A 12,688-nucleotide genomic window follows, 5' to 3' on the forward strand; every position below is an offset into this window, starting at 1 on the left:
CGCCCCCTCGCGCTCCTCTCCTCCCTTTGCCGCCCAGCCTCGGCTCTGGAGTTGGGGGAGAGCCCAGGGTTTCAGTTGCTCCAGAGAAGGCGTGAATCGCTCAGGGATTGACTAATTTGGGGTGGGGGGCGCGGTGGGTGATGGAGCAGCCCGAGGACATGGCGTCGCTGAGCGAATTCGACTCCTTGGCGGGCAGCATCCCGGCCACCAAGGTAGAGATCACCGTGTCCTGCAGGTGAGCAGCCCGCTGGCCGGGTTCCCCTGTCCCGCCCCTATACCCGGAGTCCCGCGGCCGCTGCGGCTCTGACGCTCTACTTATGCGCGCCCCCTTCCAGAGTGTCGTTGCCTCGCGGACACCCCCCTGCCTGTCCGGCAAGTGCCCTTGCCCAGCCGAGGGTGGCGACGCCTGAGTGTAAGCCAGGCTCGGGGTCGTATCCCGGAAAGTTTGCACTCCGGGCTGTTGCTGAGAGGAGATATGAAGACACAGGAACAGGGGTGCAGGGAGGGAGTGAAAGGCTATGCCGGGGTCTTAGCACAGGCTATTTCTGATCAACTCCTCCCCAAATCGACGAGTGAGTGATCTGCCCCATCCCTCCCAGGCGTGCCCAGACTCTGCCTTTGTGCCCTCCTTTCCTTTTTTCTACCTCCTCCTTTGCCCCAGTGCCCTGGTCCTCTCCTCCCCCTCCCGCCCTCTGTCCTAGACCCCAGGAATCTAAAGCCTTTCTTCACCTCCAACAACAAAACGGACTCTTGGAAAAATATTAGACTGACTCATTCATAGAGGTGTGGATAACTGATAACAATTTAAAGTAGAACCATTAAAAAAAACAATAACTTGGGGAGAAAATCTTAAGCCAAAGATCTAGAACAGAGTGTGGAATTTTAGAGTCCAGCGGGTGTGTGTGTGTATGTGGGGGGTGTTTTTGTGGGTTACCATCCCCAAAATCCTCAGTCATGTCACACTGAGTTTGGGGGTAACTTCTCCATTTCAGCGCTGGGTTTCCGTCAGGTTCTCCTATCTAAGGGGATGGCTACCCCAGGCAGTAAGAGGGTGCAGTCATCCTGTGGCTGGCCTAGGTCACTGCCTTGCTGGGACTGTGAGGGGACTATGGCCCAGGCATAGCTCACCTGGAGGGAGATTCCCCTAGATGCCGTCCCCCTGCCCAAAATGACCTGAGTCCTCGCTGTACCTTTGTTCCAAATCACCCACCCTGTCATCTTCCAGGCCCCTCTTTCGTCAGACCCTTTATCCACTCTCGTGCCCCCCAACCCTGTATTCCAGGTATTGGAAAGATGTAGATAGAGCCAGAGCTGGGCTGGAGTGTGAGAGGGGGAGGCATTAGGGGGGCTGTTGAGGGTGAGTGAGAGTGAGGGTTGATGTGGAACATATCTGACCTCCTGTGCCAGGCTCCCCGTGATAACTCCGTATGTCTCTCCCATGTTCCCACACACAGTGCTGTCAGAATTATCTCCCAGCGCCTTTTGCATCTTGCCATTACTCTGCTGGGAGGATCCTGATGGCCCATTAGCTCCAGTCTCACCTCCTCAGCCATCAGCAGCTGCCACAGCCTGCCCTCCTTTCTGGAGCAGCGCACATCTCTCTGCCTTACTGTGCCTGACGCTCCCTCTCAGCCTTCAATCATGCCCGTGTCAGAGCTGTCTCAGGATCCTCCCACCTCCAAGGCTCTGAACAGCCCATTCCCCATCCAGATGTCACCCCTCCTTCATCTCTGTCAGTTCATGTTCCCTCATCCTGAAAAGCTTGGCCTCATGCTCTCCACTTCCAGCCATCCTTCTCACCCATGAGGCAGCCAGCCCGAATCCCTGTCTTCTGTGTCCCCTCGGCCCTGAGTACTCAGCCTGGGCTATGGGGTCACCCACAAACTGAGCACTGAACCTCTGAAGACATCTCAGATGCGTAGATATCATCTCTCCTCCCCCAAAGCAACTATATAAGCCTTTGAGGGCAGGGATCTCCACCCTGACTCAGACCCTCGGACCCTCTCGTCCAGTGGAGAAGAGAAGAGAGGAGGCAGAGGGCACTCAGCATCTGTGGCTTTGCAGACACTTTGAAATGGAATCTGCTCCACCACTTGGGGCTGACTTTTAGCCTTGGTTTCCTCCATTTGTCAAGTGCAAACAATGAACCTGTTTTCATTGAGAAGCCTCATTTGCCGGGGTAGCTCACAAGCTTGGGAGCGTGGCTGGCACATAGCAGCTACTCAACACAAACTGTTGGAGGGCTAGAGGATTATGATGCACCCAGCACACTACTTTGCACTTGCTTGGCACACAGTAGGTGCTCAATAAGTAGCTACGATGTTTACTGTAAGGCTTGTGGCCCCTCCCATTTGCTCTCTGAAATTGGAGGTATCAGACCTTTTGTCTAAAAGGTACCTAGGGATGCATTTGAGTTCCTGGGGAATGTGGTTCTGGGATCAACCCTGGTGTCCATTCCCTCTCAGGGGACGTGATCCATCAGCCTGAGGAGGGCCTGACCCAGGCTGCTCCTGCTTTTCCAAAAGCCAGAGGGTAGGAAAGTGGGTTTTGGTAGGAAGGGGTGAAGAGGGAGGAGTCCTCTGGAATAGAGGGGAGGCAAGAAAACAATCTAGACGGGCTTGAAATTGTAAGTCCATCTCTGCCTCAATCAGGTGCAATTATCCAGGTTCTAGGAGAGAGAGGAGGGGAGGAGGGAGATGGAGAAAGAAAAGTAGGAGGAGAGGAGGGAGAGCTGCACAGAATGATTTTCTCCAGCATATTCTATACTCCGTAGTCACCAACTAATGGGAGTCCAGTCCTCTTCCCCTGCATCTTGTGACGGGGTCCCAGGGGTGGAGGTTATGCAGTGCCCCTGCCCTGAGCATCTAGGTGACACCTGCTGGTGGGCAGGGAACAGTAGGGCAGGCAGAGGGGGTGGTGGGGTGAGAACTCCAGGGGCTTCAAAATGAGCAGCCGGGGTTGAGGGGGCCAGTGTTTCAGGGAACGGGAAATTAGCATCCTGGGGCCCAGTTCCCTCCTGTCTCTGCTCCTTAGGAAGGTCCCTGCCACCTCCCACAGCCCTAGGAGCTCTGCTGTTGCCTAAGGAGGGACCTGAACCCCTGCCGTGCCTGTCCTAGGGTGCTCCTATCTGAGCAAAGCTGCCTGGACAGGGGCACACCTGAGCCCCAGCACAGGACCACAGCGGAGGCCGGCCCAGCCTCTGCTGGAGGCAGACGACACTATGGGATGGACATGTCGGGGCCCCAGCCGCAGGTAGGGTATCTTGGGGCTAACCGATAGTCCGCTCCCAAACAATTGTTTTCTACCGACTTGGGTGAATTCAGGGCCAAAGATCCTAAGCCCTCTAGTTGTTTGGCTCAGCGGTTAAGAACATGGGCTGTGCGATCTGTCTACCTGGGTTCAAATCCCTGTTCTGTCCCTGTGACGTTGGGTAAACGAATACTTAACATCTGCCTCAGTTTCCTCATCTGTAAAGGAAGTATGATAATCCTTATCACAGTTAGGAGGATTAATCCATGAATAGTAATTTATGTTGCCTATTATTTGACTCCTGAAACTAAATAAAAATCTGTCTTCATAGCTGCATCCCAGCATTTGTGTGGGTCCTGGAGGAGATCTGATCCTTCTAGAGATTCGTATCCCCCCCTCCAGCTTTATTGACATATATTTGACTTTTAGAGATTCTGAGTGAGTGGGGTAGATGGTTTGTGGAACCAGATACCAGCAGGCATTATAGGAAGTGGGAGCCACAAGCTTCTCCTTCTTATAGTTTGTTCCAGACCTTTCTTGACTTTCTTAGCTTCCCTACAGACCTGATCAAAACTCACCTGTCCAGCGTCCCATTCCCCAAGGGCCGCTCTATTTTTCTAGTTTCTTTCTGTGCATCATCTGATGTAGGGCTCAGGACCAGCCTGTTGGTGAGAAAGCACGATTTGCATTTTTTATGTAACAGGAAACCTTTGTGCGTCTGCAGGGTCCTGCTGGAAGAAGCAATGCAGACATCCACATCGTGGGGTCTCGAAGGCAAGGAGGGGGGAGTCCAGGGGCAGTCATCGCTTAGCCGTGTTAGAATTTCCCAGCAGCTGCCCTCTCCCCACCAGGTGGCATGGGCCTGGTGGGCAGCTGTGGCCTCTGCCCTGAGATGTTTTCTGCTGTCTGTTCAGGTTGGCGTTGTGCTGTCCTGGAGTGGGAGAGGCAGCCTAGCTTAGGAGCTGTGCCCTGGGCCTCGCAGAAGGGGTGTGAATGGGCTCTGAAGGCTTTCTCCTGACAGGCAGGGCAGGGCGGCTTTGCGGAGAGAAGCCTGGGGGCAGCATGGCAGCTGTCAAAGCCAGTGCCAGAAAAAAGAGGTACATTCAGTCCTTGAATAGGCCAAGGCACTCTTTAGTGGAGCCAAGGGAATAACAACAATGGGATTTATTGAGTGCTTACTACTTGCTGGGTGCTGTATACATCTGTACAGCTGAGCCATGTACAATTGCCTATATTCAAATGTTTATGACCTTGTCAAATAGCAATTTATTAGTTCAAACTAAAACTATTATATTAGTTGTCAAATGCTGCATAACAAATGACCGCAAACCTAGTGGTTTAAGACATCAGCCCTTTATTATCCTATAGTTTCTGTAGGTCAGAAGCCCAGGCCCAGTGTAACTGGTTTCTCTGCTCAGGGTCTCCCAAGGCTGAAACCAAGGTACCTGCAGGGGCTGTGATCTCATCTGAGGCTTGGGGTCCAAGCCAAGCTCATTTAGGTTGGCAGAATTCAGTTCCTTGCAGCTATAAAAGTAAAGTGCTCTTGCTGGTTGTTAGGCTGGGGTGATTCTTAGCGCCTATAGGCCACACTCAGGTCCTAGCCACGTGGGCCTCTCACAACATGGCAGCTTACTTCTTCAAAGCCAGCAGGAGAATCTCTCCCCAGTCTGCTATGACAGAGTCTTCTTATATAAACTAACAGTAATCACAGGAGTATCTCGTCACATTCCCAGGTACCACCCACACTTAAGGGAAGGGCCTTATGCAGGCTTGTGTACACCAGGGGGCAGGAATCTAGGCGACCGTCTTAGATTTCTCCCTACCATATTACTGTATCTTTTTAATTTGACAACAATCTTATGAGGCACATAGTATTTTCCCTTTTTGCTAATTAGGAAATCAGGGCTCAGCGAAGTTAAGGGACCTGCCTGAGATTACAGTTAGTCCATTATATAGAGGGGGATTCAAATTCAGTTTCCTCAGACTTCAAAGATTTGAGGGCTTCTTGAAGTTGGGAATGGGGGTCTCCATGAGGATCACGAAAAAGGCCTAAGTACCAACCATGGTAGATGTAACCAAGAAGTAGGTGCTCTCCTCCAGGGATGGGAAGGGCCTTTCTTGCTCAGGGATATCCTGGCTCTGGGAAGCAAACGCAGAACTGGAGAAATCCCCAGGAAGCAGAGATCAGACAGAGTCACAGAATGACAGCCAGCCTTCCAGGGCATCCAGGCCATATGGTGGTGGCTTACCATCCCTCCTCTCCCAGCACACAGTTCTCCCTGCTCCATTGCTGGAGATGACCTGCCATTGGGAAGAGAGGGTGAGGAGGAGGTGAGGGGAATAAAGCTGTAAAGCTTTGGGGCAACGGGGAATCAGATTCAGTTAAGAATGCTTTGGCTATAGGTAACAGAAAATCTGATGGTGGCTCAAACCTGAAATCCATTTATTTTCCTCAGATCACAGTGAGTCTGGAGGTAGGTTATCTCAGTGCTGGTTTGTCAGCTCACTTTGCCATCACAGAGCCAGCTATCTTTGTACTCTGCTATCATCCAATGGTGGGCTTCATTGTTACAAAATGGCTGCTTGTTCCCGGTATCACAACCACATCCAAAGAGAGGAAGCAAAGCATAAGGCCAAAGGCCTCTCTTGCAAAAGTTCTCTTTATCTGGAAAGCACAATCCCTCCCAAAATCTCTCAGCAGACTTCCTCTTCTATTTCAATGGCCAAATGGACTTTTCAGTGGATATGAGCTGGGTCTCATGTCCAACCTTAGACTAGTATATTAGTCTGCTTGGGCTGCCATCACAAAATACCATAGACTGGATGGTGAAACAACAGAAATTTATTGATCACAGCTCTTGAGAATGGAAATCCGACATCAGGGTGTCAGCATGGTTGGGTTCTGGTGAGGACTTTTTTGCTGGCTTCAGATGGCCATCTTCTCACTGTGTTCTCACATGGCAGAGAGAGAAAGAGAGCAAGTTCTCTGGTGTCTCTTTTTAAGGGCACTAATCCCATGACAAGGGCCCCACCCTCATGACCTCAAATAACCCTAATTACCTTCCAAAGGCCTCATCTCCAAATACTATCACATTGGGGGTTAGTGTTTCAATCTATATAATTTGGGGGCTACACAATTCAATCAACGGCAACAAGGATTCTGATTTCAGGTTGTCTCCATCAGACACCTGAACCAATGTGGATTTTGGTAGCAGGAAGGGAGTGAGAGGGCCGGCCCAATGGCTTAGGTGGTTGGAGCACCGTGCTCCTAACGCTGAAGTCGCCGGTTCGATTCCCACATGGGCCAGTGAGCTGCACCCTCTACAGCTAAGATTGTGAACAATGGCTCTCCCTGGAGCTGGGCTGATGTGAGTAGCTGGAGGTTGGCGTATGCTGCCTTGGGCTGCTGTGAGCAGCCAGGAGAGCCCGGTGGCCAGTGTGAGTGGCCGGCAGCCGGCGAGAGCTGTCCTGAGCTGTTGTGAGCAGCCAACCGACGACTAGCGACCGACTGCCTCAGGAGGGGGAGCGCAAGTCTCATAATACCAGCATGGGTCAGGGAGCTGTGTCCTACAACTAGACTGAGAAACAATGGCTTAAACCGTAGTGGTGGTGGTGGTGGTATGGGGGTGAGGCAGAAGAAGGGGGAAAAAAGGAAAAAGGAAAAAAAACAAGGGAGTGAGAAATGCTGTCTGGTGGACAACCATGGACTCTGCCACAAGGAAGCTTTCCAAGTGACCCTTAGGCTGCCTGAGCTCCTGGGGATACATGGGGCCTAGAGTTTGGCATCTCTGAGGACTGGCTCCTCGGATTTCCCTGCAGTCAGTGGACAGTCAGTGTTAGGTGACTGGGAACTGATTTTCCAAGAACAGCTTAGCTGGACCCCTGACTACCTCTCTTTCTGCCAGTTTCCTGGACAAGAAAAAAAGACAGTGTGATTTCAAAACATTGCAACATGCCTCTGTCCCATAATGCCCCTCACCTCTGCTGGCCTAGCATAGTGCCTGAAGGTCCCACTAAGAGCTATATGCCTTTGGGTACTGAATGATTCTGGGCAGGACATTGAACGTCAAGGCAGTTCCTGACTTATGTTCTTTGAAACCTTGGCCAGATCATTTAAGTTCTCTAACCTCAGTCTCTCCATCTGTAAAATGGGAGGAAATATTAGTCCTGTCCATGTCCTATCATATTGTTAGGAAGACAAAAGAGATTATGTTTGTGAAGTCCTGTATAAAGTGAAATGCGCTGGATAAACTTGATAATAGATATCAATAACAACACTACTGACACATTCATTCATTTGATAATTGATACTGATCCTCATTTGCTATTGAGAGGCTTCCTTGTGACAAGCACAGTCTGAAGTACTCCAGATACACTGGTGAACAAGACAGACAAACTCTCTCCTCTCATAGAACTCATATTGGCGCTGCTGGTGGGGAATATAATATAAACAAACATACACAGTTTTTATTAAATAATGTCTGATAGAGGTAAGTGCTCTGCAAATAAGTTTGTGGTTATTGAGGATGCTTTATACAGGATGGGCAGGTAACATTGAGCTGAGATCCAAAAAATGAGAAAGCCACCTGGGGGGAATCTGGAGAGAGGGTGATTCAAATAGGGAGAACAGCAAGTGAAAAGGCCCAGTGGCAGAAAAGAACTTGGTATGCTTGCGAAACTGCAGGGAGATTCGTGTGGATGGAGCAGTGTGTGTGTGGGGGGGGGGGGGGGGGAAGGGGGCCGGAGGGGGGTGTATGGAGGAGAATGAGGTCAGAGAGGAAATGGGGGGTACAGGTCATGGCCTGTGACCCATGCTAAGGAGTTTGATTTGTTATTCTAACAGCAGTAGAAAGGGGTTAAACAGGAGTAATGTGATCTGATTGGCCTTCGAAAGGGTTTCTCTAGTTACTGTAAGAGAATGGACTGGTGGGGGGTGAGGAGAGGTAGGAATTGAAGCACATTGCTAGGCAGGAGGCCACTGCAGTGTCTAAGTGAGAAATAGTAGTGATGGAGGTATGAGGAAGAGTGGACAGATTTGAGATGTGTTTTTAAAGCAGAAACCTTTAAGACTCAATGAATGGGACTGGAGGCGGCGTAAGGGAGAGAGAAATTGAGCATGCTTCCTAGATTTCTATTTTAAGCTCTTGGCTTCACAACAACTGTGCAAGGCAGGTATGTGACCCCATTCACAGATGAGGAAACTAAAGTTAAGTAGCTTGTCCAGGGTCACAGAATTACCATATGGCCCCGGAGATTTCAGCTTGGATGCATCCGAGGCCAGAGCTCAGGCTCTCTTCCCGTGGCCACACAGCATGGGAGGGACAATTATTACAATAATTAATAATAATAATGCAAATAGCCCCAGGAAGGAGCACTCTAAGCCATGTGAAAATTGCTTTTTAGACCTTGGCGAGGAGACTTGGCAGGGAGACAGTGCTCATGGGTAAGGAACAGGATCTGAAAGGGGAGATGGGCGAGTGCCTAGGGCTGGGTGCCAAGGTCCTTCCGCTCCCCAGCTCTCCCTGCACCTTGCCTCGGACTATCTGCCTGTCAGGACAGGGAGCAGGGCCGGAGAAGATGGAAACCCCCAGTTCTTCTGTTCAGTTTTTCCTTTGGGAGCAGCCCTGATGAGGCTGGGGACAAGAAACGGAAAGTGAGAATACGAGGGGCACTTCTGGCCGGGAGGGGGCCTTGGGAGACCCTGGGTTTTCGTAATGCAGATGCTCCCCGTGGCATGTCCAAATGGGCTTGGGCTTCAGAGTTCAATGTCATTGTGTCGCCTGGCAAGCTGGGTGACACTGGGCATACCTCTCAAGCCCAGCTGCCTTGCTTATAGCAGGGGTGACCACGTCTACCTCCTAGCGTTGATATGTAGGGTGAATAGGGGATCACAGATTAAGTACCCAGCAAAGGATTTGGTGTAGGTTATGTCTGATTATTGTCATTCCTCTCCCACCCTCGTTGCCTGCTTTGGGGGCCGAGGGGAAGTTGGCCGGATGTTTGGTGTTGAATTGCTCCATAGAGAAGTGGGGTGTTGCTGGTGGGCCCCTCAGACTTAGGGGTCTCTGTGGGCCACCTCAGGTACCTGTTTCTCCCTGATGCTGGTTCACCTGTCCCCAGTCTGCTCTCCTCAAGGAAGGTTGCACAGCCAGATGGGCAGTGGGGGACAAGGGCATGCCAACACTGGAGGTCCTGCTCCAGCCCAGCGACAGGGAGCAGTGGGAGAACATGGGGCATCCTAGAAGCCACTTATTCTCCACCGGCCTTTAGTGAGCACTGACTGTATGCCAGGCACTGGACTGCAACTTACTGGGCATTGTTTGAACTGTTTTGAATACATAAACTCTATTCTCAGAAAATCCCTAGGAGGGAGGACTGTTATTATCCCCACTTTACAGATGGGGCTACTGAGGCACAGAGTAGGTAATGAGGTCATATAGCTAGTAAGGGGTAGAGCTGGGTTTGGGACCCAGCCATGAAGCTCCAAGTCCACGTACACCCCCACCTTTGCCAGAGGTTGGAGGGATGCTTAGGGTGGATTGCTAGGAAGAAGATAAACCATCTTTTCTTAACTTTTTTTAGCCTCATGAACCTCTTTGGGAATCTGATGAAAGCTCTCCAAAAAGAATGCATCCATATGTACCAATATGCCATATTTTGCTTACAGTTTAGGGGATCCACAGACCCTCTTAAGGACCCCGGTCCAGGAAGCTGAGGGCAAGTGCTCTTAATGTACTTCTTTCTGTGCTGTAGCCAGAGTCATTGTTCAGTGCATCCATGCAGCATGTATGGGCTTTGTTAGAGAAAAAAAGGATGTGTGATGGTCAGATCACCCAGCAACTCAGCTCTAGAGCAAATGTGCCTCCTGCTCACACTGGGGCTCCCTGAGGGCAGGGCTGTGTCTCCCCTCAGACTGAGGCTCCCTGAGGGCAGGGCTGCATCTCTCCTCAGACTGGGGCTCCCTGAAGGTAGGGCTGTATGTTGTTCTCTCTCTGACTGGAGAGCCCCCGCTTCTACTCCCAGCATTTTTGTGTACCCAATGGGAGGGTGTCACCCTCAGGCCCCCATCTTTAGCACCAACCAAGAACTCTCATTTTAGCCTTTCTAGTACTTTCTCCCTTTCCTGGGGCTTTGGAGACTTCTGAGCTCAGCGCCCAGCGCCTCTGCCGCTGAATTGGAAATGATTCCTTGGGGGAAATTGGAGAGAAAAGGGGCCCTCAGCTCTGCTTCCCTGGCCTTGATTTGAAGAATAAAAGAATCCAATCTCCAGGGTACCGAGTGGACAGCTGACGGGTTTTATGTTCTTTTGAGGAAAAAATACATTTGCCTGTTAAAAAAAATTTCTCTTTGAGCTCTCGAAAGACAGAAAGTGGAGAAAAAGCACTTACAGTCTGGGCTGTCCGTGCCCTTGTGGTTCAGGTCCTGCTTCAGGTCAGAAGACCTGGTTTCCTCCCCCTCAGCTTCTTCCTGGCTGTGTGCCCATGAGCAAGTCACTCACTGTCTCTGAGCCTCGGAGTCCTTAGTGGATCATGTAAAAGCCTTCAAGGGCTGCACATGTGTATGTTGTTGCAGTGGGGGAAACTGAGGCCTAGTGTCCTGAGGTGTGGTTTTTGGACCGCTGCCATCAGAAACTGTGTGTGGTGTGTGTGTGGTGTGTGTGTGTGTGTGTGTGGTGTGGTGTGTGTGTGTGTGGTGTGGTATGTGTGTGGTGTGTGTGTGGTGTGTGTGTGTGGTGTGAGTGTGTGGTGTGTGTGGTGTGTGTGTGATGTGATATGTGTGTGGTGTGTGTGGTGTTTGGTGTGTGTGTGTGTGGTGTGGTATGTGTGTGGTGTGTGTGTGGTGTGTGTGTGTGGTGTGAGTGTGTGGTGTGTGTGGTGTGTGTGTGTGTGTGTGTGTGGTGTGTGTGGTGTGTATGGTGTGTGTGGTGTGTGTGTGTGGTGTGTGTGGTGTGTGTGGTGTGTGTGTGTGGTGTGTGTGGTGTGTGTGGTGTGTGTGGTGTGTGTGGTGTGTGTGTGTGTGGTGTGGTATGTGTGTGGTGTGTGTGGTGTGTGGTGTGTGGTGTGTGTGGTGTGTGTGTGTGTGGTGTGGTGTGTGTGTGTGTGTGTGTGGTGTGTGTGGTGTGTGTGGTGTGTGTGGTGTGTGTGGTGTGTGTGTGTGTGGTGTGGTATGTGTGTGGTGTGTGTGTGGTGTGTGTGTGTGGTGTGAGTGTGTGGTGTGTGTGGTGTGTGTGTGATGTGATATGTGTGTGGTGTGTGTGGTGTGTGTGGTGTGTGTGGTGTGTGTGTGTGTGGTGTGGTGTGTGTGTGTGTGTGGTGTGTGTGGTGTGTGTGTGTGGTATGGCGTGTGGGGTGTGTGTGCGTGTGTGTGTGTGTGTGTGTGTGTGTCTGTCTGTCTGTCTGTCCAGACCTACAAAATCAGACGCCAGGAATCTGCCTTTTTACAAGTGCGGGCAGGGGCAATCCCAGGAAGTGAGAGGCCCGTTGCTCTTGGGGTGAAGCCACCATCTCAAGGCCAAGAGAGCAGGCTCATTAGGCCCCGAGGTGTCCGTCAGTACAGGCAGTTGAGGTGAGGCACAGATGGGACAAGTGTGATGAGGTGAGGGATCAGAGAGAGGTGTAGGGTACAGGGACCTAAGCAGCGGGGCAGAGGATCCTCAGGGCTGAGACGGGGAAAGGAAGGGGGCCAAAGGGGAGCCTGAGGCTGAGCTGAGGGGGCGCTGCCCTTAGCCAGTGGGGGGACTCAGTGTGCATTTCAAAACAGGGCACTTGGGAGAGTATATGTTGGGGGTGGGCTTCCTTTGACTGGTGGTGAGGGTGGAGGTAGCTTCTGTCATCCATCCTGTCCTCTTTGTCACAAAGTGAGCCTGAGCACCTATGAGAGGAGTGACTACTCTGCTCAGCACCTGGCTGATGATGACGGACCCATCTGACAAGCACTGTGTCCACGTGCTCCATAGAAGTCCTGAGGCAGGAATTGTTTTAGCCCCACTTTACAGATGGGGAAACTGAAGCACAAGGCAGGCAAGTAACTTGTCCAAAGCTGGCATGTGAACCCAGCTTGTCTCACGGTAGCCCGTGCATTAATCATTGGCTCTCCACGAAGAGGAGATATAGGGGTCTGTCCTGAGCATGACCAGGCACCACGCTGGGGAGAGACAAGGGCCTCGCTTGCCCATCTGGCCACTGTTTTGGTCTCCCTTCATCCATCCTACTTGTCAGGCCCTTGCTCAGAATCAGGTGCTAGGCTGGCTCGACGCAGAGGCAGGAGGCCTGCCCTGGAGGAGCACACAGCAGCTGCGAGAGACAAACGCACCCCTGATTTTGCAGCCCAGGGTATGCTTTGTAATGGGGTCCAACACGTCAGAAGTTTGCACACTACAGGCCAGAGAGAGCTCAGGAGGGGAGAGGAAATGGCTGTTGGTCAGTGTCTGTCCAGGGAA

General features: G+C 51.6%; 1 protein-coding gene across 1 annotated transcript in view; it reads left to right on the forward strand.

Annotated features, from left to right (window-relative positions):
• CPNE5 (copine 5) overlaps positions 1–12,688 on the forward strand; it is a 90,170-nt gene continuing 77,482 nt past the window's right edge. The window contains exon 1 of the mRNA XM_088796334.1: positions 1–235. Within this exon, the coding sequence (XP_088652460.1) occupies positions 141–235 (95 nt within the window). The 5' untranslated portion in view covers positions 1–140. The remainder of the gene's footprint in view (positions 236–12,688) is intronic.

This window comes from Rhinolophus sinicus, chromosome 2 (assembly GCF_057876585.1).
Source record: "Rhinolophus sinicus isolate RSI-liver-muscle chromosome 2, RSI-T2T, whole genome shotgun sequence".
Lineage (NCBI taxonomy): Eukaryota > Metazoa > Chordata > Mammalia > Chiroptera > Rhinolophidae > Rhinolophus > Rhinolophus sinicus.